A 25,249-nucleotide genomic window follows, 5' to 3' on the forward strand; every position below is an offset into this window, starting at 1 on the left:
GGTTAAAACAAAAAGTTCTCCATCATGNGCCTAGAAGGAGTGGTAGAAGCAGTAACAAAAGCAGTTTTACATCTGATGTTTACCTTAGTCACTGACACCAAAATATCCCCCTTGGTTCAGTTCAAGCAAGATGTACTGTTATCAAATAGTGTGCGGTTTTTTAGGGCTGTAAAATCACAATGAAGACGTTAAAAAAAAAAAAAAAAAAAGGTTAAAACACATAGTTCTCCATCATGGTCCAGTGGATCCTTTTAACCCACCTGAACGGTAGTCTGTGTAGACAAAATTTTGTGATTGTTGCTGTGTAAGTTTGCAGTGTATATGTCTTGTTCAGTAACACATGTTAAAGAGATAGCAGATCAATACCTTGTGTACCGTCCATGTCATGAGTAAATCGCAGCATGCATACATAACTTTTGTTCTCAGTTGAGAAAAGTATATCAAAGACTTGTACTGAAAAAAAACCCCAAAGAAACAAGCACCAATGGGATTCATTTTATTTTACTGTACATAGTGAAGAAGTTCCTTTAGTTTTAGTACTGTAGGGTTTTAGTGACCTATTATTAGTTTGGAGGGAGTGAGCAGTACAGTGAATAGGTTTACACCAGTGGGTCACAGCTGACCAGCACTGACTACCACTGTTTTACATAATGACAATGATACCACACGGAAGGTATAATACGTAAACAACAATTGATAACGCTTTATTTCAGTGTCTTATGAATTGTCTTTAAACATTATCAAATAGCCTGTTAACTTTTCAGCTGAATTATTGTACATGTATGCCCATGATCTCCATGTTGTTGTCTTTCTTTTTTTAATTAACATTTAATACTATTAACATGTGTTGAATACAAAATCAAAGCTTATAGGTGCAAGAAAATGTAAGTTATTTTGTTATGGTTAACAGAATATTTTGATAGTGTGTTGCTACTAGTTATATATCTGAGACGTGCAAATACAGTGTTTGCAATTTTTGTTTGCAATTGTACACCTTGTCCAGAATTTTGTTCCTCCATATCGCTTTTTGTTCCCATTGCAGTAAAACTTTTTTTTAAATTTCAATAATTATCTTAATTTTTAATCATCTTCATCATCTGTTTACCCTTTATATCTACGCTCTCTAAACAAGCACATCTATAAAGCACCAAAACCTTTCAGTATTCTGTTGTAATTACAGGGGAGCTATGGCTTTAAGGCACTTTCTCTATATTTTAGTTTCTATACAGAATTCCCTGAAGAAATTGGTCGTATTTAAGAGCAAAAAAACAAAAAAAAATTCTCCAGTGGTTTAGGAGAAACAGCCTCTGAGCTTTCAAATTTCCTTAAAGCATATAACTAAAACACCTGATGCTTTTGTATTGGCTTGAAAGATACATTTATGTTAATGCCCTTTCGGTGGCGATGTTTAAGACACACAGTGCTAAGTCACTTTAAGAATTATGGCTAAGTCTTGATAGGGAGTGTTTTTGTCTTTATGTAACATAACATTGCTCTACTATGCACCAGCTTTTTACCTCAGCTCACTTACTTTTCCGCACACTCTCTGAAGGTATTGAAGAGTCCAGGTGTTTTTCACAAAGAAAAATAATGACAATTAATATTTATTGTTCTGGTAGTTTGGTTGTTTTCTGAACATTTCATGTCAAATTAAAGACCATCATCACAAATGCCCTGTATGCTAACTAAATGCAATAAAGCTTTCAAATTCCTTTTGGACATTGGAGTGACTGCTTGGAGCTCAGGTTTTAATGGGTTTCACATCTCATCCCATCATTCAAACATTTTTGAGTCCCCACAGGTTTTGACATACCCTTCAGGACATCAATAAAAAAGGACAAACACAGTTACGAGTATGCAAACTGCCAGAAATCAAGCCCAGGTAACACCGTCCAGTCACAGAGCCACAGTTTTACAGCTGTAGTTCAGGACCATTTTGGTCCTTTTAAAGGAAGGACCAAACCGTCACTGGTAAAAAGGGACATGTTTGATGTTACCTGAGTTTACAAGTGTTGGGATATTTGACTTTGATGGACTACTGGTAAATTATATCACCTTAGTGGTAAGTATATCCATATATATTCAATTTTTCTGTTACACGCGAACATAATCCCGACCGATACCAGAACATTGTCGTTTTTGCCTTGAATGAATTAGTTCTATATAACGTGATGTTTTTTCCTGACTTAAGAAGTTGATGAGGATGACTTGAATGCACTCTGTCTCATTGTCTCACATTGACAGCACAATGGATTGTTGGATAGTAGTGGCTATATAGAATAAACTGGGCATCCTCCAGATTTGAGTAAAATAAGGTACCATATCTCATCTGCATATGGAGGAAAACTTGGATGATCTTGTATTATTTGAACTATACACCTGGTTATCATTGAAATAATTTTCATATTTATTGTTTATCGGTAGCATTTCATGCTGAAAATGTGATATATATATATATATACACACACACACACACACACAGTATATAATTTTTTTTTTTTTTTTTTAATGACTGCTGTGACTGGAGGCATTATGTTTTTTGAGTTGTCCGTCTGCCCATCCCATTCTTGTGAACACCACATCTCAGTAACGCCTTGAGGGGATTTCTTCAGATTTGGTGCAAACATTCACTCAAGGATGAACTGATTAGATTTTGTTGGTCAAAGGTCAAGGTCACTGTGACATGATGCTCTTGTGAACACGATATATCAGGAACGCCCAGAGGGAACTTCATTACATCTGGCACAAATATTCCCTTGAACTCAAGGATGAACTGATTATAATTTGGTGGTCAAAGGTCAACTTCAATGTGACATCATAATGTTCTTCAAAAACACTTCTGGCCATTATTTAACACTGTAACTCGGGAACAGAAGGGGAGATTATGACCATACTTCCTAGAATTTGACTGATGACAGAGGTATACAACCATGAGGCAGTAATTGTAGTTTTAAAAGATGAAGTGTAATGTTTTACACTTACAAGCTTAATGGTAATTCATTTTTGAGTATTCAGTATACAGAATAGGCCATTTAGGTATAACGTTACATTTTTTTATTAATTTTGTTCGATCGGTAATACAAATATTAAATGGAAACACCTCAGAATCACACAAAAACACACCTGTAAAATGCATCAGTAACATTAATGGCCTGCAGGTGGCACAAGTACAAGGATTGAACAATAAAACACAGATTTTGTATATGTTAAAGCCATGCAACACAGGTGAATTTTCAAGCCTCATTTTAAAATATACATTGTCATATCTTTTGCTTGTCTAACATTAAATTGTTTAGACAGCCATAGCCCCTTTTGGTTCCCTTTTGAATTCTTGGTTCGCTTTTTTCTTAAGCATATTGGAAGAGAAGGCTGTTAAAAAGCATAACATATTGCATTCATTTCATTAATTATTGTATATTATATATACTACTAAGACTTAAACTGAAATAAATGTAATATGCAACTCTGAGGCATATTGTCCCACTGGTATTCCATCATACTTCCATACTTAGTAGGCTTGGTATTAAATTGCAGTCCATGTGGCATTAAAAAGATCTTAGAAAGTCTTGACTTCAACTGTTAGGCCTGTCATGTAAGACATGAACAATGCCAAGGCATACATGCAGTACTTAACAAGTTAATAAGAGTAAATGATGACTTAGTATACAGCTCCATCAGGATGCTCTCCAGTAGGACGCCAAGCAGATTCAGGTGCATTAACATAAACTATGACAGCAAAAAAAACAACATAAAACAAAACAGGAAATAGTGCAAATTATTTTTTGGGTACTTATTAAACTATAGAGCACTTCACATACAATACAAAGACTTCCAGGTTACTTCAAAACTACAAGTTGTAAAGATTTGCAGTTACACTGAAATACTACATTACTCTAATACGGAATTCCAGTCAATCATTTTAAGTGTTTCATTATAACAGGTGATATTAGATCCAACAGCTAAAATGTAATTAAAAATGTGTAGCTGCTGAATGTGAATGCTGTTTGTTACATACATGAAGAAAAAACAGGAAACCTAAAGTCCACTCACTTGCTGTTGATTCAAACATCACATCTCCCTTCACGTCACTGCAGAGAAAATACATAGTGAGGAATGGCTGTAAAGATTTCAATTTACACGGCATATACCATAGTACACTACACAGTGTATATTGGGTGTAATGAAAGAGTTCAACTGCAACAAGCATGACAATCAAACTAATACAGGAAATTAGGTGTAAAATAATCTTTACTTTCTGGACTTTCTGTGTCTCAGAACGCAGATCTTGTAGACCAAGGCTGCAGATAAGATGTTGATGATGATGATGATGATGATGATGATGATGAGGACGTCCAGAATATTAGTGACAGTGAGAGCTTTTCCACTGTCTTTTAAAATGATGGTTATAACAGAAGAATGTCACAGTTGTGTAATTCATGTTTTCATGTTACAAGGAGTAGAAGTAGAGTTCTGTGTGTATGGTCTCTCAAAGCAAAATGTGTTAAAAAAGACTTAACAGCCATTTGTGGTATTGATTTGAACAGCACATACCCAAAGTGGCAACAGGTATTGTCTGAGGCTTGCTCTCAAAGTGTCTATTGAAAGCAGTCACCTGCAAAGACAGGATAGCACACACTGAAATATGAAGGAAATAGTGGTGGTATTCATTTGAAACTATAGGATCATACAAACCTTCACTGTGTAGGTCGTAGAGTAACTCAGGTCCCTGAATTCAAACTTGCATTCTTTCTCTTTAAGTTCCTTCACAATGACACCACCATGATGAAGTTCTGCTCTGTATCTCTGTTTGCCTTCAGGACCGTTTAATTTTCCTGAATGAATACAGGTTACTATAATCACATTATGCTCTGGCTGTGACGTCCTCAGGTCTTTAATATCGTCTGGTACTGTAAGAAAAATGAAGAAAAACACACTTATCTTCAGAAGCATAGTCACCGTTAAAGTGATTTTAATTTGCTCTAACAGCAGTTTTAACAGTAATCAACAATATTATTGTTAATATCAGAGTGTTGCTGTACTGGTTGTCTTGTGCATCAGGATGTTTTAGATGTTGATATATTTTTAATGTCATTATGTAAAGACAGCATATGAAATCAATTATTTGGCAAATTTGCTGATGCTTATCTATTGTTGTTTTTTTAATACATCCTTTAACATGAATGGTTATTTAATCAATCAATGGATGTCTTTTAAATGATCAATGTACCACTTGGTAAAGATTTTACACCAAGAAAGTCAGTAATTACTCTGGCTCCACACTACAGGCTCTTCCACTTACAGTGATGAATAAACAGGTGCAGGTACCTTTTAATCTTCACTGTCATGGTTTGGAGTGTGTAATGGATACATTTTCCTTTACATAATGAATGTTGGTATTTGTCTGTGCGAATTATTTGCTCTCTGATCAGCAACATTTATTAAAAAGGACAAACAGAAAGAAAAATCTTATAATTGTAATTTTTATAATGATAAATACAAAAAACTCATTTCAAATAATAATTAATATAATTAAGTTAAATAATAACTAAATAATTAATAACAGTAAATATTGTGTTGAAGTTCCAAATTCAAATATTCATGTAGGGACCATATTTCCTGAACGAGGTGTTTTAAAGTCATAGTACGTCACATGGGATCAGTTTTCTCCCCAAATACTGAAACAGTTTCAAAGCTGTTTGGTCTTAAGAAAGTGTTTCATACAGATACTCTTACTGCCACATGAGTAACTCAATATTCAACATGTATGTGCAGCACAGACTGTCAGTGAATATAGTCCAAATATTCTTCTTGTGTCATAGATTTAGATCATAGAATCAGCTGTGATCATTTTTCATTGGTTACTTACTTCCAGCCTCAGTCACTTGTGTCACTGGAGTTTGTTTAGCATCTGTCTCTGTGTTGTTGTAGATGGGTTTGACTCCACAGGTGTATGTGGTGAATGGTTCCAGTCCAGAAACAAGACATGTTCCTCCTGATGGTTTAGCTTTACCTGTGAGTTAAAGTTTCACAAGCTGTTAGTTTGTTTTGTTGAATAGCAACACAACAGAGACAAAATTAAGGGTGTACACAACAGCTGATTGTTTTTGCACTTTAAGTGACAAGAGAATGGATGTTAATCAATCAGTTAATATCATCAATGCATCATTGGTAGATCACCAGCTTTGGCCCTGCAAGCTAAAACTATTGTCCACATTATGTGCTAGTAGGAAAGCAGACTGGGACAATAAACATGTGAAAACTGAAAACCTTTGTTTCCAGTGGTTTAATACAATCACAGTGTTATTTCTGTGTCATATTTCATGTTGATTTTGTGAAACTTTGATTTTTCTTATTTACACCTACTAACACTCAGGATGCTGAAGGGTTAGCATGGAGCGCTGTAGCTCCAACAATGACTCAAATGTCCACAGTATATTTTACTATTTAGATAAACTGAATAGAAAAAGGATCTCCAACAACTTCCAGAAATGAATTCCTGTTAAAAGAATTAAAAACATTAGAGAGTTAATCTGAATAATTTTACTTACTCCTGTGTGTCTGATGGGAGGGAGTAGGACCACAGCTGCAGTCGTATGAAAGCTTATCAAGCTCATGAAGGACTTCTTGACACTTGTCACTGGTTGTGCTCCAACTCAAGCCAATAGACGTATTGGTTACGTTGTTCTTTGTGGCGATTATGTTAAAATCTGTTGGAACATCAGACATCTGTAACAGACTTGAGTTCTGGTGCTACACAGTAATTCACTCCACAGTATCTGAGGATAAAAGCTTTCATTGCACTGAGGTGAAGTGAACATCAACATACCACAGTCAATCCTGACGTCAACAGCAGTTGTGTTTTTAATGGTGACATCGTTGTCCTTGATCTGACCAATACAGCTGTAGTCAGTAAACGGCTCCAGCTGCGACTCCAGCTTAGGCTCAGTGACTCCGCCACTCTCTGAGGAGACACGAGGATGACAGCATTTCTTCAACAACTAGTATTTATACCTCAGAGCTCATGTAGCAGCATCTTTTCAGATTAAATCGAATTTTGACTCATTCAGAAAAATATAAAAAAATCTTCTTTTTAGAACTGATTCACTGAGAGCACAAAGTAATACTTCACCTTCCCCCTTCACTGACAGACAATTCATATATCTTAAGTTTTAATTAAAACAGGGAATTGCAGAGTCAAATCTCTATCTATTTCCATGTAAATCCATTTATAATATTAGTAACACACAAAGTCTTTTTACTTGTAGTCTTTTCACTTACCCCTGCAGGTGTAATTAACAGAGAGATTTTTACAGTTTGGAGGTAATTTTGTTTCTATTTTCACTGGAAGTTTAGTGGAAACAATCTGATGTATTTCACTTGCGTTTAAGAAATCTGTGGAAAAAAAATGATGAAATTAAATCTAAAGCACATGCATTTCAAATAAAGGCAGACTCTTTTATACATACCAACAGGGATGAAGCTTTTGGTGAGGCTAAAAGAAGTGGTCGGACACTTTTCTGATGTGAACTTTGTAGTAAAATCTGAACAAATGTCATTGTAACCAGGTTTGACACAGAATGTTTTATTGTCACATCGCACAGCATTTGTGGTTGATAGTAAAGAGCTGATGTCCCAATCACTCCGGTAACAAACACGTCCAGGGATGCAGCTGACATCTTCAATGTCATCTTTACCTGAAATACACAAGTGATGCACAAATGTCTCTCCATTTTACACGCAGTCTCATTTCTTCAATGAAAAGAAAGCGAGTTGCATGACACCAACATAAATTATTTTTACTCACTTATGTCAGTCGTTTTAGTTTTATCTTCAGTGTGGCTACAGTGTTTTTCACCAGCACCATCAAGATGTGTCACATAATGCTCATATTCAGTGCAGGGCTTCAGGTGTTTGATTTCATGTGATGAGCTTTGACTGGACTGATGGACGGTGATGTGTTTTCCAGTGTCTGGTCGGCCTTCTTCATTAATGTTTATGGTGTAGTTACGAGGGGTAGAGCTTTTAATGTCAATCTGGAAGCCAAACTTGATGGGTGTTACAGTGTAGGAACCTGCAGACATCAACAGAGTTAAGAAACTATACTATACTATACTATACTATACTATGATATGGTATGATATACTTTACTATTCTATACTAATCTATACTATAATATGCCATACTATAGTTTACTATGCTAGGCATTACTAAACTGTACTCAGTATAGTATAGTATATCATAGTATCAGCTATACTATACTATGCTATATTACTACTATTATACTATACTATAGTATAATGTACTATACTGTACTATGTTGTATTATACTATACTAATGTATACTATTGCTATGCTATGCTATAATATATTATATTATACATGACTTTACTATGCTGTATAGTATACCATACTATAATATTCTATGCAATGTTCTACGATGCTATGCTATGCTATACTATACAATACTTAACGATACTATACTATACTATACTACATAAAAAGAAAAAAAGTCTCTTAATGTGATCCCCATGAAATCCATCCTTCAGTGTTGTAAAGCAATACCAGTAAATGTATGATGTGTAATGAAATATATTTATCAAAAACAAACAATCAAACAAATAAAACAACATAAAGAACACCAAAGACAACAGCACTTACACTCTAGAGGTGAGGAAGCTAAAATAAAATACAGTTTCAAGAGATTAGAAAACAATTCAACAAAATAACATGTTTTTATAGGATAAAAATGATGTAATGACTGTGAAAACACATAATAGATATAGTAAATGCATATATTTCATTACCTACCTGTAATCCTTTGCCCAGCAGTTGTAGTGATTTGACCTGAAGTAAATTATCATTAGGTAACAATTATAATAAAAACGTGCATTGATAATGTATAATATCAAATTAATTGAAAATGACATTATGAACATATCTTCTTACATATGATCCCAGCTGAAAGCAGCAAAGTCTTGAGGCTCCTGAGACCTATCACGTCCAGGAGTTAGAGTCATTTGTGAAAGATCGTTGTGGTGGGGACCATGAGAGGATAGTCACATAAATACTTTCCTCTTTTTATTGAACGTGAGAACTGATGCCAAAATTTTAAGATATATACATTGTGTATCTCATCAGTGGTCACAGCTTCTGACTTGTGTTCACCACATCCTAAACCTCACCTCTGGTATGAATTCATGAGAACAAGAACAATTTTACATCAATTTAAATATTTAAACATCAGTTCTAACCCACCTTATTTTTACACTACCACTAATAACGTAAAGACTCTTTTCATTTAATTCTCTCATCTGTTTTACAAAAGGAGTCATCTCTGAATTTCTTTCATTAATTTTTACCATATGATAAAGTGTGGGTTTTTGAGAAAAAAAATATAGACAATGAATACATTTCATGTCACCTTTTAAAACCCTTATCACCAGCTCTTTGTATATATGTATGTATGTATGTAACTGGGTGCAACTGAGCTTTCTTTTATATCTATCTTTAGAGTGCATGCTTGGAACTCATACCAGCTTTTAATTTGGATTTTCCATATCCCATCCAATCAAAACTGATTTTGATTATACATTAGCATACAGGCCATTGCTCGCTATTGTCTTTACAGTAAAAATACACTAACAATAACACAAGAATATGCACCTTGTTATTTGAGTGAAGCAGCTAAAACCTGCTGTTCTAGTCCTGTCTGTGTCATAGAGACCAGGACATTAACAACAGCTTCAGTTTTGACGTGCACATATGTGCTGAATGAAAACCATATATCAAGAAGTGACAACCGAATTTCATAAAAGGGTCCCTTATTTTATTTCGTACTCCATTTCTAAACGCTCACCTCTGCTGCCAAATGCAGACCTGCAGTATTTTTTTCTTTTGTCCAATATTTACAGCTGCTTCATTTGCACCTGACTGTTAGTAATATCATCAATTCAGATAATACAGCCTTCACAAATCAGCTCTACAGTTCGGGACGTTGCAGAGCTGCTTTTAGCTGTGGTTAACACGTCTGAAAACATCTAACCCATCTGTTCCAACCCCCACATTAAGAGTGCAGGTTAACTCTTTTTCAGATAGAGAATTACATACATGTGGTAGGTCTTGTGAACACGATATATCAGGAAACGGCCCAGAGGGAACTTCATTACATCTGACAAAAATATTCCCTTGAACTCAAGGATGAACTGATATATATTTGGTGTCAAAGGTCAACTTTCAATGTGACATCATAATGTTCTTCAAAAACACTTCTGGCCATTATTGACACTGTAACTCGGGAACAGAAGGGGAGATATGACGCATACTTCCTAGAATTTGACTGATGACAGAGGTATACAACCATGAGGCAGTAATTGTAGTTTTAAAAGATGAAGTGTAATGTTTTACACTTACAAGCTTAATGGTAATTCATTTTTGAGTATTCAGTATACAGAATAGGCCATTAGGTATAACGTTACATTTTTTTATTAATTTTGTTCGATCGGTAATACAAATATTAAATGGAAACACCTCAGAATCACACAAAAACACACCTGTAAAAATGCATCAGTAACATTAATGGCTGCAGGTGGCACAAGTACAAGGATTGAACAATAAAACACAGATTTGTATATGTTAAAGCCATGCAACACAGGTGAATTTTCAAGCCTCATTTTAAAATATACATTGCATATCTTTTGCTTGTCTAACATTAAATTGTTTAGACAGCCATAGCCCCTTTTGGTTCCCTTTTGAATTCTTGGTTCGCTTTTTTCTTAAGCATATTGGAAAGAGAAGGCTGTTAAAAAGCATAACATATTGCATTCATTTCATTAATTATTGTATATTATTATACTACTAAGACTTAAACTGAAATAAAATGTAATAGCAACTCTGAGACATATTGTCCACTGGTATTCCATCATACTTCCATACTTAGTAGGCTTGGTATTAAATTGCAGTCCATTGGCATTAAAAAAATCTTAGAAAGTCTTGACTTCAACTGTTAGGCCTGTCATGTAAGACATGAACAATGCCAAGGCATACATGCAGTACTTAACAAGTTAATAAGAGTAAATGATGACTTAGTATTCAGCTCCATCAGGATGCTCTCCAGTAGGACGCCAAGCAGATTCAGGTGCATGAACATAAACTATGACAGCAAAAAAAACAACATAAAACAAAACAGGAAATAGTGCAAATATTTTTGGGTACTTATTAAACTATAAGAGCACTTCACATAAATCACAAAGACTTCCAGGTTACTTCAAAACTACAAGTTGTAAAGATTTGCAGTTTACACTGAAATACTACATTACTCTATACGGAATTCCAGTCAATCATTTTAAGTGTTTCATTATAACAGGTGATATTAGATCCAACAGCTAAAATGTAATTAAAATGTGTAGCTGCTGAATGTGAATGCTGTTTGTTACATACATGAAGAAAAAACAGGAAACCTAAAGTCCACTCACTTGCTGTTATTCAAACATCACATCTCCCTTCACGTCACTGCAGAGAAAATACATAGTGAGGAATGGCTGTAAAGATTTCAATTTACACGGATATACCATAGTACACTACACAGTGTATATTGGGTGTAATGAAAGAGTTCAACTGCAACAAGCATGACAATCAAACTAATACAGGAAATTAGGTGTAAAATAATCTTTACTTTCTGGACTTTCTGTGTCTCAGAACTGCAGATCTTGTACCAAGGCTGCAGATAAGATGTTGATGATGATGAATGATGATGATGTGATGATGAGGACGTCCAGATATTAGTGACAGTGAGAGCTTTTCCACTGTCTTTTTAAAATGATGGTTATAACAGAAGAATGTCACAGTTGTGTAATTCATGTTTTCATTTACAAGGAGTAGAAGTAGAGTTCTGTGTGTATGGTCTCTCAAAGCAAAATGTGTTAAAAAAGACTTAAACAGCCATTTGTGGTATTGATTTGAACAGCACATACCCAAAGTGGCAAAGGTATTGTCTGAGCTTGCTCTCAAAGTGTCTATTGAAAGCAGTCACCTGCAAAGACAGGATAGCACACACTGAAATATGAAGAAATAGTGGGTGGTATTCATTTGAAACTATAGGATCATACAAACCTTCACTTGTGTAGTCGTAGAGTAACTCAGGTCCCTGAATTCAAACGTTGCATTCTTTCTTCTTTAAGTTCCTTCACAATGACACCACCATGATGAAGTTCTGCCTCTGTATCTCTGTTTGCCTTCAGGACCGTTTAATTTTCCTGAATGAATACAGGTTACTATAATCACATTATGCTCTGGCCTGTGACGTCCTCAGGTCTTTAATATCGTCTGGTACTGTAAGAAAAATGAAGAAAAACACACATATCTTCAGAAAGCATAGTCACCGTTAAAAGTGATTTTAATTTGCTCTAACAGCAGTTTTAACAGTAATCAACAATATTAATTGTTAATATCAGAGTGTTGCTGTACTGGTTGTCTTGTGCATCAGGATGTTTTAGATGTTGATATATTTTTAATGTCATTATGTAAAGACAGCATATGAAATCAATTATTTGGCAAATTTGCTGATGCTTATCTATTGTTTGTTTTTTTAATACATCCTTTAACATGAATGGTATTTAATCAATCAATGGATGTCTTTTAAATGATCAATGTACCACTTGGTAAAGATTTTACACCAAGAAAGTCAGTAATTACTCTGGCTCCACACTACAGGCTCTTCCACTTACAGTGATGAATAAACAGGTGCAGGTACCTTTTAAATCTTCACTGTCATGGTTTTGAGTGTGTAATGGATACATTTTCCTTTAACATTGAATGTTGGTATTTTGTCTGTGCGAATTATTTGCTCTCTGATCAGCAACATTTATTAAAAAGGACAAACAGAAAGAAAAATCTTATAATTGTAATTTTTATAATGATAAATACAAAAAACTCATTTCAAATAATAATTAATATAATTAAGTTAAATAATAACTAAATAATTAATAACAGTAAATATTGTGTTTGAAGTTCCAAATTCAAATATTCATGTAGGGACCATATTTCCTGAACGAGGTGTTTTAAAGTCATAGTACGTCACATGGGATCAGTTTTCCTCCCAAATACTGAAAACAGTTTTCAAAGCTGTTTGGTCTTAAGAAAGTGTTTCATACAGATACTCTACTGCCACATGAGTAACTTCAATATTCAACATGTACGTGCAGCACAGACTTCAGTGAAATATAGTCCAAATATTCTTCTGTGTCATAGATTTAGATCATAGAATCACGCTGTGATCATTTCATTGGTTACTTACTTCCAGCCTCAGTCACTTGTGTCACTGGAGTTTGTTTAGCATCTCTCTCTATGTTGTTGTAGATGGGTTTGACTTCACAGGTGTATGTGGTGTGGTTCCAGTCCAGAAACAAGACATGTTCCTCCTGATGACTCTTTTGTTAGCTTTACCTGTGAGTTAAAGTTTCACAAGCTGTTAGTTTGTTTGTTGAATAGCAACACAACAGAGACAAAATTAAGGGTGTTACACAACAGCTGATTGTTTTTGCACTTTAAGTGACAAGAGAATGGATGTTAATCAATCAGTTAATATCATCAATGCATCATTGGTAGATCACCAGCGTTGGCCCTGCAAGCTAAAACTATTGTCCACATTATTGTGCTAGTAGGAAAGCAGACTGGACAATAAACATGTGAAAACTGAAAACCTTTGTTTCAATGCGTTAATACAATCACAGTGTTATTTCTGTGTCATATTTCATGTTGATTTTGTGAAACTTTGATTTTTTTCTTATTTACACCTACTAACACTCAGGATGCTGAAGGGTTAGCATGGAGCGCTGTAGCTCCACAACAATGACTCAAATGTCCAAAGTATATTTTACTATTTAGATAAACTGAATAGAAAAAGGATCTCCAAACAACTTCCAGAAATGAATTCCTGTAAAAGAATTAACAAAACATTAGAGAGTTAATCTGAATAATTTCACTTACTCCTGTGTGTCTGATGGGAGGAGTAGGAACCCACAGCTGCAGTTGTATAAAGCTTATCAAGCTCATGAAGGACTTCTTGACACTTGTCACTGGTTGTGCTCCAACTCAAGCCAAAGACGTATTGGTTACGTTGTTCTTGTGGCGATTATGTTAAAATCTGTTGGACATCAGAATCTGTAACAGACTTGAGTTCTGGTGCTACACAGTAATTCACTCCACAGTATCTGAGGATAAAAAGCTTTCATTGCACTGAGGTGAAGTGAACATCAACATACCACAGTCAATCCTGACGTAAAACAGCAGTTGTGTTTTTAATGGTGACATCGTTGTCCTTGATCTGACCAGTACAGCTGTAGTCAGTAAACGGCTCCAGCTGCGACTCAGCTTAGGCTCAGTGACTCCGCCACTCTCTGAGGAGACCGAGGATGAACAGCATTTCTTCAACAACTAGTAATTTTTACCTCAGAGCTCATGTTAGCAGCATCTTTCAGATTAAATCGAATTTTGACTCATTCAGAAAAATATAAAAAAATTCTTCTTTTCAGAACTGATTCACTGAGACACAAAGGTAATACTTCACCTTCCCCCTTCACTGACAGACAATTCATATATCTTAAGTTTTAATTAAAACAGGGAATTGCAGAGTCAAATCTCTATCTATTTCCATGTAAATCCATTTATAATATTAGTAACACACAAAGTCTTTTTTACTGTAGTCTTTTTCACTTACCCCTGCAGGTGTAATCAACAGAGAGATTTTACAGTTTGGAGGTAAATTTTGTTTCTATTTTCACTGGAAGTTTAGTGGAAACAATCTGATGTATTTCACTTGCGTTTAAAAATCTGTGGAAAAAAAATGATGAAATAAATCTAAAGCACATGCATTTCAAATAGAGGCAGACTCTTTTATACATACCAACAGGGATGAAGCTTTTGGTGAGGCTAAAAGAAGTGGTCGGACACTTTTCTGGTGTGAACTTTGTAGTAAAATCTTGAACAAATGTCATTGTAACCAGGTTTGACACAGAATGTTTTATTGTCACATCGCACAGCATTTTGTGGTTGATAGTAAAGCGCTGAAAAAAAAAAAAAAAAAAAAGGTTAAAACACATAGTTCTCCATCATGGTCCAGTGGATCCTTTTAACCCACCTGAACGGTAGTCTGTGTAGACAAAATTTTGTGATTGTTGCTGTGTAAGTTTGCAGTGTATATGTCTTGTTCAGTAACACATGTTAAAGAGATAGCAGATCAATACCTTGTGTACCGTCCATGTCATGAGTAAATCGCAGCATGCATACATAACTTTTGTTCTCAGTTGAGAAAAGTATATCAAAGACTTGTACTGAAAAAAAACCCCAAAGAAACAAGCACCAATGGGATTCATTTTATTTTACTGTACATAGTGAAGAAGTTCCTTTAGTTTTAGTACTGTAGGGTTTTAGTGACCTATTATTAGTTTGGAGGGAGTGAGCAGTACAGTGAATAGGTTTACACCAGTGGGTCACAGCTGACCAGCACTGACTACCACTGTTTTACATAATGACAATGATACCACACGGAAGGTATAATACGTAAACAACAATTGATAACGCTTTATTTCAGTGTCTTATGAATTGTCTTTAAACATTATCAAATAGCCTGTTAACTTTTCAGCTGAATTATTGTACATGTATGCCCATGATCTCCATGTTGTTGTCTTTCTTTTTTTAATTAACATTTAATACTATTAACATGTGTTGAATACAAAATCAAAGCTTATAGGTGCAAGAAAATGTAAGTTATTTTGTTATGGTTAACAGAATATTTTGATAGTGTGTTGCTACTAGTTATATATCTGAGACGTGCAAATACAGTGTTTGCAATTTTTGTTTGCAATTGTACACCTTGTCCAGAATTTTGTTCCTCCATATCGCTTTTTGTTCCCATTGCAGTAAAACTTTTTTTTAAATTTCAATAATTATCTTAATTTTTAATCATCTTCATCATCTGTTTACCCTTTATATCTACGCTCTCTAAACAAGCACATCTATAAAGCACCAAAACCTTTCAGTATTCTGTTGTAATTACAGGGGAGCTATGGCTTTAAGGCACTTTCTCTATATTTTAGTTTCTATACAGAATTCCCTGAAGAAATTGGTCGTATTTAAGAGCAAAAAAACAAAAAAAAATTCTCCAGTGGTTTAGGAGAAACAGCCTCTGAGCTTTCAAATTTCCTTAAAGCATATAACTAAAACACCTGATGCTTTTGTATTGGCTTGAAAGATACATTTATGTTAATGCCCTTTCGGTGGCGATGTTTAAGACACACAGTGCTAAGTCACTTTAAGAATTATGGCTAAGTCTTGATAGGGAGTGTTTTTGTCTTTATGTAACATAACATTGCTCTACTATGCACCAGCTTTTTACCTCAGCTCACTTACTTTTCCGCACACTCTCTGAAGGTATTGAAGAGTCCAGGTGTTTTTCACAAAGAAAAATAATGACAATTAATATTTATTGTTCTGGTAGTTTGGTTGTTTTCTGAACATTTCATGTCAAATTAAAGACCATCATCACAAATGCCCTGTATGCTAACTAAATGCAATAAAGCTTTCAAATTCCTTTTGGACATTGGAGTGACTGCTTGGAGCTCAGGTTTTAATGGGTTTCACATCTCATCCCATCATTCAAACATTTTTGAGTCCCCACAGGTTTTGACATACCCTTCAGGACATCAATAAAAAAGGACAAACACAGTTACGAGTATGCAAACTGCCAGAAATCAAGCCCAGGTAACACCGTCCAGTCACAGAGCCACAGTTTTACAGCTGTAGTTCAGGACCATTTTGGTCCTTTTAAAGGAAGGACCAAACCGTCACTGGTAAAAAGGGACATGTTTGATGTTACCTGAGTTTACAAGTGTTGGGATATTTGACTTTGATGGACTACTGGTAAATTATATCACCTTAGTGGTAAGTATATCCATATATATTCAATTTTTCTGTTACACGCGAACATAATCCCGACCGATACCAGAACATTGTCGTTTTTGCCTTGAATGAATTAGTTCTATATAACGTGATGTTTTTTCCTGACTTAAGAAGTTGATGAGGATGACTTGAATGCACTCTGTCTCATTGTCTCACATTGACAGCACAATGGATTGTTGGATAGTAGTGGCTATATAGAATAAACTGGGCATCCTCCAGATTTGAGTAAAATAAGGTACCATATCTCATCTGCATATGGAGGAAAACTTGGATGATCTTGTATTATTTGAACTATACACCTGGTTATCATTGAAATAATTTTCATATTTATTGTTTATCGGTAGCATTTCATGCTGAAAATGTGATATATATATATATATATACACACACACACACACACAGTATATAATTTTTTTTTTTTTTTTTTAATGACTGCTGTGACTGGAGGCATTATGTTTTTTGAGTTGTCCGTCTGCCCATCCCATTCTTGTGAACACCACATCTCAGTAACGCCTTGAGGGGATTTCTTCAGATTTGGTGCAAACATTCACTCAAGGATGAACTGATTAGATTTTGTTGGTCAAAGGTCAAGGTCACTGTGACATGATGCTCTTGTGAACACGATATATCAGGAACGCCCAGAGGGAACTTCATTACATCTGGCACAAATATTCCCTTGAACTCAAGGATGAACTGATTATAATTTGGTGGTCAAAGGTCAACTTCAATGTGACATCATAATGTTCTTCAAAAACACTTCTGGCCATTATTTAACACTGTAACTCGGGAACAGAAGGGGAGATTATGACCATACTTCCTAGAATTTGACTGATGACAGAGGTATACAACCATGAGGCAGTAATTGTAGTTTTAAAAGATGAAGTGTAATGTTTTACACTTACAAGCTTAATGGTAATTCATTTTTGAGTATTCAGTATACAGAATAGGCCATTTAGGTATAACGTTACATTTTTTTATTAATTTTGTTCGATCGGTAATACAAATATTAAATGGAAACACCTCAGAATCACACAAAAACACACCTGTAAAATGCATCAGTAACATTAATGGCCTGCAGGTGGCACAAGTACAAGGATTGAACAATAAAACACAGATTTTGTATATGTTAAAGCCATGCAACACAGGTGAATTTTCAAGCCTCATTTTAAAATATACATTGTCATATCTTTTGCTTGTCTAACATTAAATTGTTTAGACAGCCATAGCCCCTTTTGGTTCCCTTTTGAATTCTTGGTTCGCTTTTTTCTTAAGCATATTGGAAGAGAAGGCTGTTAAAAAGCATAACATATTGCATTCATTTCATTAATTATTGTATATTATATATACTACTAAGACTTAAACTGAAATAAATGTAATATGCAACTCTGAGGCATATTGTCCCACTGGTATTCCATCATACTTCCATACTTAGTAGGCTTGGTATTAAATTGCAGTCCATGTGGCATTAAAAAGATCTTAGAAAGTCTTGACTTCAACTGTTAGGCCTGTCATGTAAGACATGAACAATGCCAAGGCATACATGCAGTACTTAACAAGTTAATAAGAGTAAATGATGACTTAGTATACAGCTCCATCAGGATGCTCTCCAGTAGGACGCCAAGCAGATTCAGGTGCATTAACATAAACTATGACAGCAAAAAAAACAACATAAAACAAAACAGGAAATAGTGCAAATTATTTTTTGGGTACTTATTAAACTATAGAGCACTTCACATACAATACAAAGACTTCCAGGTTACTTCAAAACTACAAGTTGTAAAGATTTGCAGTTACACTGAAATACTACATTACTCTAATACGGAATTCCAGTCAATCATTTTAAGTGTTTCATTATAACAGGTGATATTAGATCCAACAGCTAAAATGTAATTAAAAATGTGTAGCTGCTGAATGTGAATGCTGTTTGTTACATACATGAAGAAAAAACAGGAAACCTAAAGTCCACTCACTTGCTGTTGATTCAAACATCACATCTCCCTTCACGTCACTGCAGAGAAAATACATAGTGAGGAATGGCTGTAAAGATTTCAATTTACACGGCATATACCATAGTACACTACACAGTGTATATTGGGTGTAATGAAAGAGTTCAACTGCAACAAGCATGACAATCAAACTAATACAGGAAATTAGGTGTAAAATAATCTTTACTTTCTGGACTTTCTGTGTCTCAGAACGCAGATCTTGTAGACCAAGGCTGCAGATAAGATGTTGATGATGATGATGATGATGATGATGATGATGAGGACGTCCAGAATATTAGTGACAGTGAGAGCTTTTCCACTGTCTTTTAAAATGATGGTTATAACAGAAGAATGTCACAGTTGTGTAATTCATGTTTTCATGTTACAAGGAGTAGAAGTAGAGTTCTGTGTGTATGGTCTCTCAAAGCAAAATGTGTTAAAAAAGACTTAACAGCCATTTGTGGTATTGATTTGAACAGCACATACCCAAAGTGGCAACAGGTATTGTCTGAGGCTTGCTCTCAAAGTGTCTATTGAAAGCAGTCACCTGCAAAGACAGGATAGCACACACTGAAATATGAAGGAAATAGTGGTGGTATTCATTTGAAACTATAGGATCATACAAACCTTCACTGTGTAGGTCGTAGAGTAACTCAGGTCCCTGAATTCAAACTTGCATTCTTTCTCTTTAAGTTCCTTCACAATGACACCACCATGATGAAGTTCTGCTCTGTATCTCTGTTTGCCTTCAGGACCGTTTAATTTTCCTGAATGAATACAGGTTACTATAATCACATTATGCTCTGGCTGTGACGTCCTCAGGTCTTTAATATCGTCTGGTACTGTAAGAAAAATGAAGAAAAACACACTTATCTTCAGAAGCATAGTCACCGTTAAAGTGATTTTAATTTGCTCTAACAGCAGTTTTAACAGTAATCAACAATATTATTGTTAATATCAGAGTGTTGCTGTACTGGTTGTCTTGTGCATCAGGATGTTTTAGATGTTGATATATTTTTAATGTCATTATGTAAAGACAGCATATGAAATCAATTATTTGGCAAATTTGCTGATGCTTATCTATTGTTGTTTTTTTAATACATCCTTTAACATGAATGGTTATTTAATCAATCAATGGATGTCTTTTAAATGATCAATGTACCACTTGGTAAAGATTTTACACCAAGAAAGTCAGTAATTACTCTGGCTCCACACTACAGGCTCTTCCACTTACAGTGATGAATAAACAGATGCAGGTACCTTTTAATCTTCACTGTCATGGTTTGGAGTGTGTAATGGATACATTTTCCTTTACATAATGAATGTTGGTATTTGTCTGTGCGAATTATTTGCTCTCTGATCAGCAACATTTATTAAAAAGGACAAACAGAAAGAAAAATCTTATAATTGTAATTTTTATAATGATAAATACAAAAAACTCATTTCAAATAATAATTAATATAATTAAGTTAAATAATAACTAAATAATTAATAACAGTAAATATTGTGTTGAAGTTCCAAATTCAAATATTCATGTAGGGACCATATTTCCTGAACGAGGTGTTTTAAAGTCATAGTACGTCACATGGGATCAGTTTTCTCCCCAAATACTGAAACAGTTTCAAAGCTGTTTGGTCTTAAGAAAGTGTTTCATACAGATACTCTTACTGCCACATGAGTAACTCAATATTCAACATGTATGTGCAGCACAGACTGTCAGTGAATATAGTCCAAATAGTCTTCTTGTGTCATAGATTTAGATCATAGAATCAGCTGTGATCATTTTTCAGTGGTTACTTACTTCCAGCCTCAGTCACTTGTGTCACTGGAGTTTGTTTAGCATCTCTCTCTATGTTGTTGTAGATGGGTTTGACTTCACAGGTGTATGTGGTGAATGGTTCCAGTCCAGAAACAAGACATGTTCCTCCTGATGACTCTTTGTTAGCTTTACCTGTGAGTTAAAGTTTCACAAGCTGTTAGTTTGTTTTGTTGAATAGCAACACAACAGAGACAAAATTAAGGGTGTACACAACAGCTGATTGTTTTTGCACTTTAAGTGACAAGAGAATGGATGTTAATCAATCAGTTAATATCATCAATGCATCATTGGTAGATCACCAGCTTTGGCCCTGCAAGCTAAAACTATTGTCCACATTATGTGCTAGTAGGAAAGCAGACTGGGACAATAAACATGTGAAAACTGAAAACCTTTGTTTCCAGTGGTTTAATACAATCACAGTGTTATTTCTGTGTCATATTTCATGTTGATTTTGTGAAACTTTGATTTTTCTTATTTACACCTACTAACACTCAGGATGCTGAAGGGTTAGCATGGAGCGCTGTAGCTCCAACAATGACTCAAATGTCCACAGTATATTTTACTATTTAGATAAACTGAATAGAAAAAGGATCTCCAACAACTTCCAGAAATGAATTCCTGTTAAAAGAATTAAAAACATTAGAGAGTTAATCTGAATAATTTTACTTACTCCTGTGTGTCTGATGGGAGGGAGTAGGACCACAGCTGCAGTCGTATGAAAGCTTATCAAGCTCATGAAGGACTTCTTGACACTTGTCACTGGTTGTGCTCCAACTCAAGCCAATAGACGTATTGGTTACGTTGTTCTTTGTGGCGATTATGTTAAAATCTGTTGGAACATCAGACATCTGTAACAGACTTGAGTTCTGGTGCTACACAGTAATTCACTCCACAGTATCTGAGGATAAAAGCTTTCATTGCACTGAGGTGAAGTGAACATCAACATACCACAGTCAATCCTGACGTAAACAGCAGTTGTGTTTTTAATGGTGACATCGTTGTCCTTGATCTGACCAGTACAGCTGTAGTCAGTAAACGGCTCCAGCTCCGACTCCAGCTTAGGCTCAGTGACTCCGCCACTCTCTGAGGAGACACGAGGATGACAGCATTTCTTCAACAACTAGTATTTATACCTCAGAGCTCATGTAGCAGCATCTTTTCAGATTAAATCGAATTTTGACTCATTCAGAAAAATATAAAAAAATCTTCTTTTTAGAACTGATTCACTGAGAGCACAAAGTAATACTTCACCTTCCCCCTTCACTGACAGACAATTCATATATCTTAAGTTTTAATTAAAACAGGGAATTGCAGAGTCAAATCTCTATCTATTTCCATGTAAATCCATTTATAATATTAGTAACACACAAAGTCTTTTTACTTGTAGTCTTTTCACTTACCCCTGCAGGTGTAATCAACAGAGAGATTTTTACAGTTTGGAGGTAATTTTGTTTCTATTTTCACTGGAAGTTTAGTGGAAACAATCTGATGTATTTCACTTGCGTTTAAGAAATCTGTGGAAAAAAAATGATGAAATTAAATCTAAAGCACATGCATTTCAAATAAAGGCAGACTCTTTTATACATACCAACAGGGATGAAGCTTTTGGTGAGGCTAAAAGAAGTGGTCGGACACTTTTCTGATGTGAACTTTGTAGTAAAATCTGAACAAATGTCATTGTAACCAGGTTTGACACAGAATGTTTTATTGTCACATCGCACAGCATTTGTGGTTGATAGTAAAGAGCTGATGTCCCAATCACTCCGGTAACAAACACGTCCAGGGATGCAGCTGACATCTTCAATGTCATCTTTACCTGAAATACACAAGTGATGCACAAATGTCTCTCCATTTTACACGCAGTCTCATTTCTTCAATGAAAAGAAAGCGAGTTGCATGACACCAACATAAATTATTTTTACTCACTTATGTCAGTCGTTTTAGTTTTATCTTCAGTGTGGCTACAGTGTTTTTCACCAGCACCATCAAGATGTGTCACATAATGCTCATATTCAGTGCAGGGCTTCAGGTGTTTGATTTCATGTGATGAGCTTTGACTGGACTGATGGACGGTGATGTGTTTTCCAGTGTCTGGTCGGCCTTCTTCATTAATGTTTATGGTGTAGTTACGAGGGGTAGAGCTTTTAATGTCAATCTGGAAGCCAAACTTGATGGGTGTTACAGTGTAGGAACCTGCAGACATCAACAGAGTTAAGAAACTATACTATACTATACTATACTATACTATGATATGGTATGATATACTTTACTATTCTATACTAATCTATACTATAATATGCCATACTATAGTTTACTATGCTAGGCATTACTAAACTGTACTCAGTATAGTATAGTATATCATAGTATCAGCTATACTATACTATGCTATATTACTACTATTATACTATACTATAGTATAATGTACTATACTGTACTATGTTGTATTATACTATACTAATGTATACTATTGCTATGCTATGCTATAATATATTATATTATACATGACTTTACTATGCTGTATAGTATACCATACTATAATATTCTATGCAATGTTCTACGATGCTATGCTATGCTATACTATACAATACTTAACGATACTATACTATACTATACTATACTATACTATACTATACTATACTACATAAAAAGAAAAAAAGTCTCTTAATGTGATCCCCATGAAATCCATCCTTCAGTGTTGTAAAGCAATACCAGTAAATGTATGATGTGTAATGAAATATATTTATCAAAAACAAACAATCAAACAAATAAAACAACATAAAGAACACCAAAGACAACAGCACTTACACTCTAGAGGTGAGGAAGCTAAAATAAAATACAGTTTCAAGAGATTAGAAAACAATTCAACAAAATAACATGTTTTTATAGGATAAAAATGATGTAATGACTGTGAAAACACATAATAGATATAGTAAATGCATATATTTCATTACCTACCTGTAATCCTTTGCCCAGCAGTTGTAGTGATTTGACCTGAAGTAAATTATCATTAGGTAACAATTATAATAAAAACGTGCATTGATAATGTATAATATCAAATTAATTGAAAATGACATTATGAACATATCTTCTTACATATGATCCCAGCTGAAAGCAGCAAAGTCTTGAGGCTCCTGAGACCTATCACGTCCAGGAGTTAGAGTCATTTGTGAAAGATCGTTGTGGTGGGGACCATGAGAGGATAGTCACATAAATACTTTCCTCTTTTTATTGAACGTGAGAACTGATGCCAAAATTTTAAGATATATACATTGTGTATCTCATCAGTGGTCACAGCTTCTGACTTGTGTTCACCACATCCTAAACCTCACCTCTGGTATGAATTCATGAGAACAAGAACAATTTTACATCAATTTAAATATTTAAACATCAGTTCTAACCCACCTTATTTTTACACTACCACTAATAACGTAAAGACTCTTTTCATTTAATTCTCTCATCTGTTTTACAAAAGGAGTCATCTCTGAATTTCTTTCATTAATTTTTACCATATGATAAAGTGTGGGTTTTTGAGAAAAAAAATATAGACAATGAATACATTTCATGTCACCTTTTAAAACCCTTATCACCAGCTCTTTGTATATATGTATGTATGTATGTAACTGGGTGCAACTGAGCTTTCTTTTATATCTATCTTTAGAGTGCATGCTTGGAACTCATACCAGCTTTTAATTTGGATTTTCCATATCCCATCCAATCAAAACTGATTTTGATTATACATTAGCATACAGGCCATTGCTCGCTATTGTCTTTACAGTAAAAATACACTAACAATAACACAAGAATATGCACCTTGTTATTTGAGTGAAGCAGCTAAAACCTGCTGTTCTAGTCCTGTCTGTGTCATAGAGACCAGGACATTAACAACAGCTTCAGTTTTGACGTGCACATATGTGCTGAATGAAAACCATATATCAAGAAGTGACAACCGAATTTCATAAAAGGGTCCCTTATTTTATTTCGTACTCCATTTCTAAACGCTCACCTCTGCTGCCAAATGCAGACCTGCAGTATTTTTTTCTTTTGTCCAATATTTACAGCTGCTTCATTTGCACCTGACTGTTAGTAATATCATCAATTCAGATAATACAGCCTTCACAAATCAGCTCTACAGTTCGGGACGTTGCAGAGCTGCTTTTAGCTGTGGTTAACACGTCTGAAAACATCTAACCCATCTGTTCCAACCCCCACATTAAGAGTGCAGGTTAACTCTTTTTCAGATAGAGAATTACATACATGTGGTAGGCAGAGAATGCAGATTTGTTTGATGGATTGATTGATTGATTTATTTATTGATTCAAGGGAAATTAATTTACATTGTGCCCACAGGAAAAAAAGCATGTAGCAAATACAAAGAAGGAACTAAGGACATGAATGTTGGCTCAGTTCCATTCAAGTTTCAAGAAAGCACTACCAGTGTAAAAACAGAAAAGCAAAGGAGCACTTACTTGCTGCCGTTTGAAACATCGCGTTT

At 34.9% G+C, this 25,249-nt stretch overlaps 1 protein-coding gene across 3 annotated transcripts in view; it reads right to left on the minus strand.

Annotated features, from left to right (window-relative positions):
- Nucleotides 1-3,074: 3,074 nt before the first annotated feature.
- LOC111223062 overlaps nt 3,075-25,249 on the minus strand; it is a 25,861-nt gene continuing 3,686 nt past the window's right edge. Inside the window, exons 6-20 of one of the 3 annotated variants that reach the window (XM_022747174.1) lie at nt 23,851-23,895; nt 23,713-23,748; nt 23,563-23,580; nt 22,684-22,950; nt 22,346-22,573; nt 22,158-22,271; nt 21,706-21,840; nt 21,428-21,586; nt 20,859-20,889; nt 5,867-5,985; nt 4,693-4,907; nt 4,552-4,612; nt 4,253-4,388; nt 4,051-4,088; nt 3,075-3,726 (exon numbers count right to left, since the gene is read on the minus strand). In XM_022747174.1, the coding sequence (XP_022602895.1) occupies nt 3,659-3,726; nt 4,051-4,088; nt 4,253-4,388; nt 4,552-4,612; nt 4,693-4,907; nt 5,867-5,985; nt 20,859-20,889; nt 21,428-21,586; nt 21,706-21,840; nt 22,158-22,271; nt 22,346-22,573; nt 22,684-22,950; nt 23,563-23,580; nt 23,713-23,748; nt 23,851-23,895 (1,670 nt within the window). In that variant the 3' untranslated portion in view covers nt 3,075-3,658. Of the gene's footprint in view, nt 3,727-4,050; nt 4,089-4,252; nt 4,389-4,551; nt 4,613-4,692; nt 4,908-5,866; nt 5,986-17,947; nt 18,600-18,923; nt 18,962-19,125; nt 19,262-19,424; nt 19,486-19,565; nt 19,781-20,739; nt 20,890-21,427; nt 21,587-21,705; nt 21,841-22,157; nt 22,272-22,345; nt 22,574-22,683; nt 22,951-23,562; nt 23,581-23,712; nt 23,749-23,850; nt 23,896-25,249 lie in introns of those variants that run through there. The other 2 variants (XM_022747103.1, XM_022747256.1) reach the window with 2 other exon arrangements.

This window comes from Seriola dumerili, unplaced genomic scaffold, assembly GCF_002260705.1.
Source record: "Seriola dumerili isolate Sdu_G_001 unplaced genomic scaffold, Sdu_1.0 BDQW01000002.1, whole genome shotgun sequence".
NCBI classification, from domain to species: domain Eukaryota; kingdom Metazoa; phylum Chordata; class Actinopteri; order Carangiformes; family Carangidae; genus Seriola; species Seriola dumerili.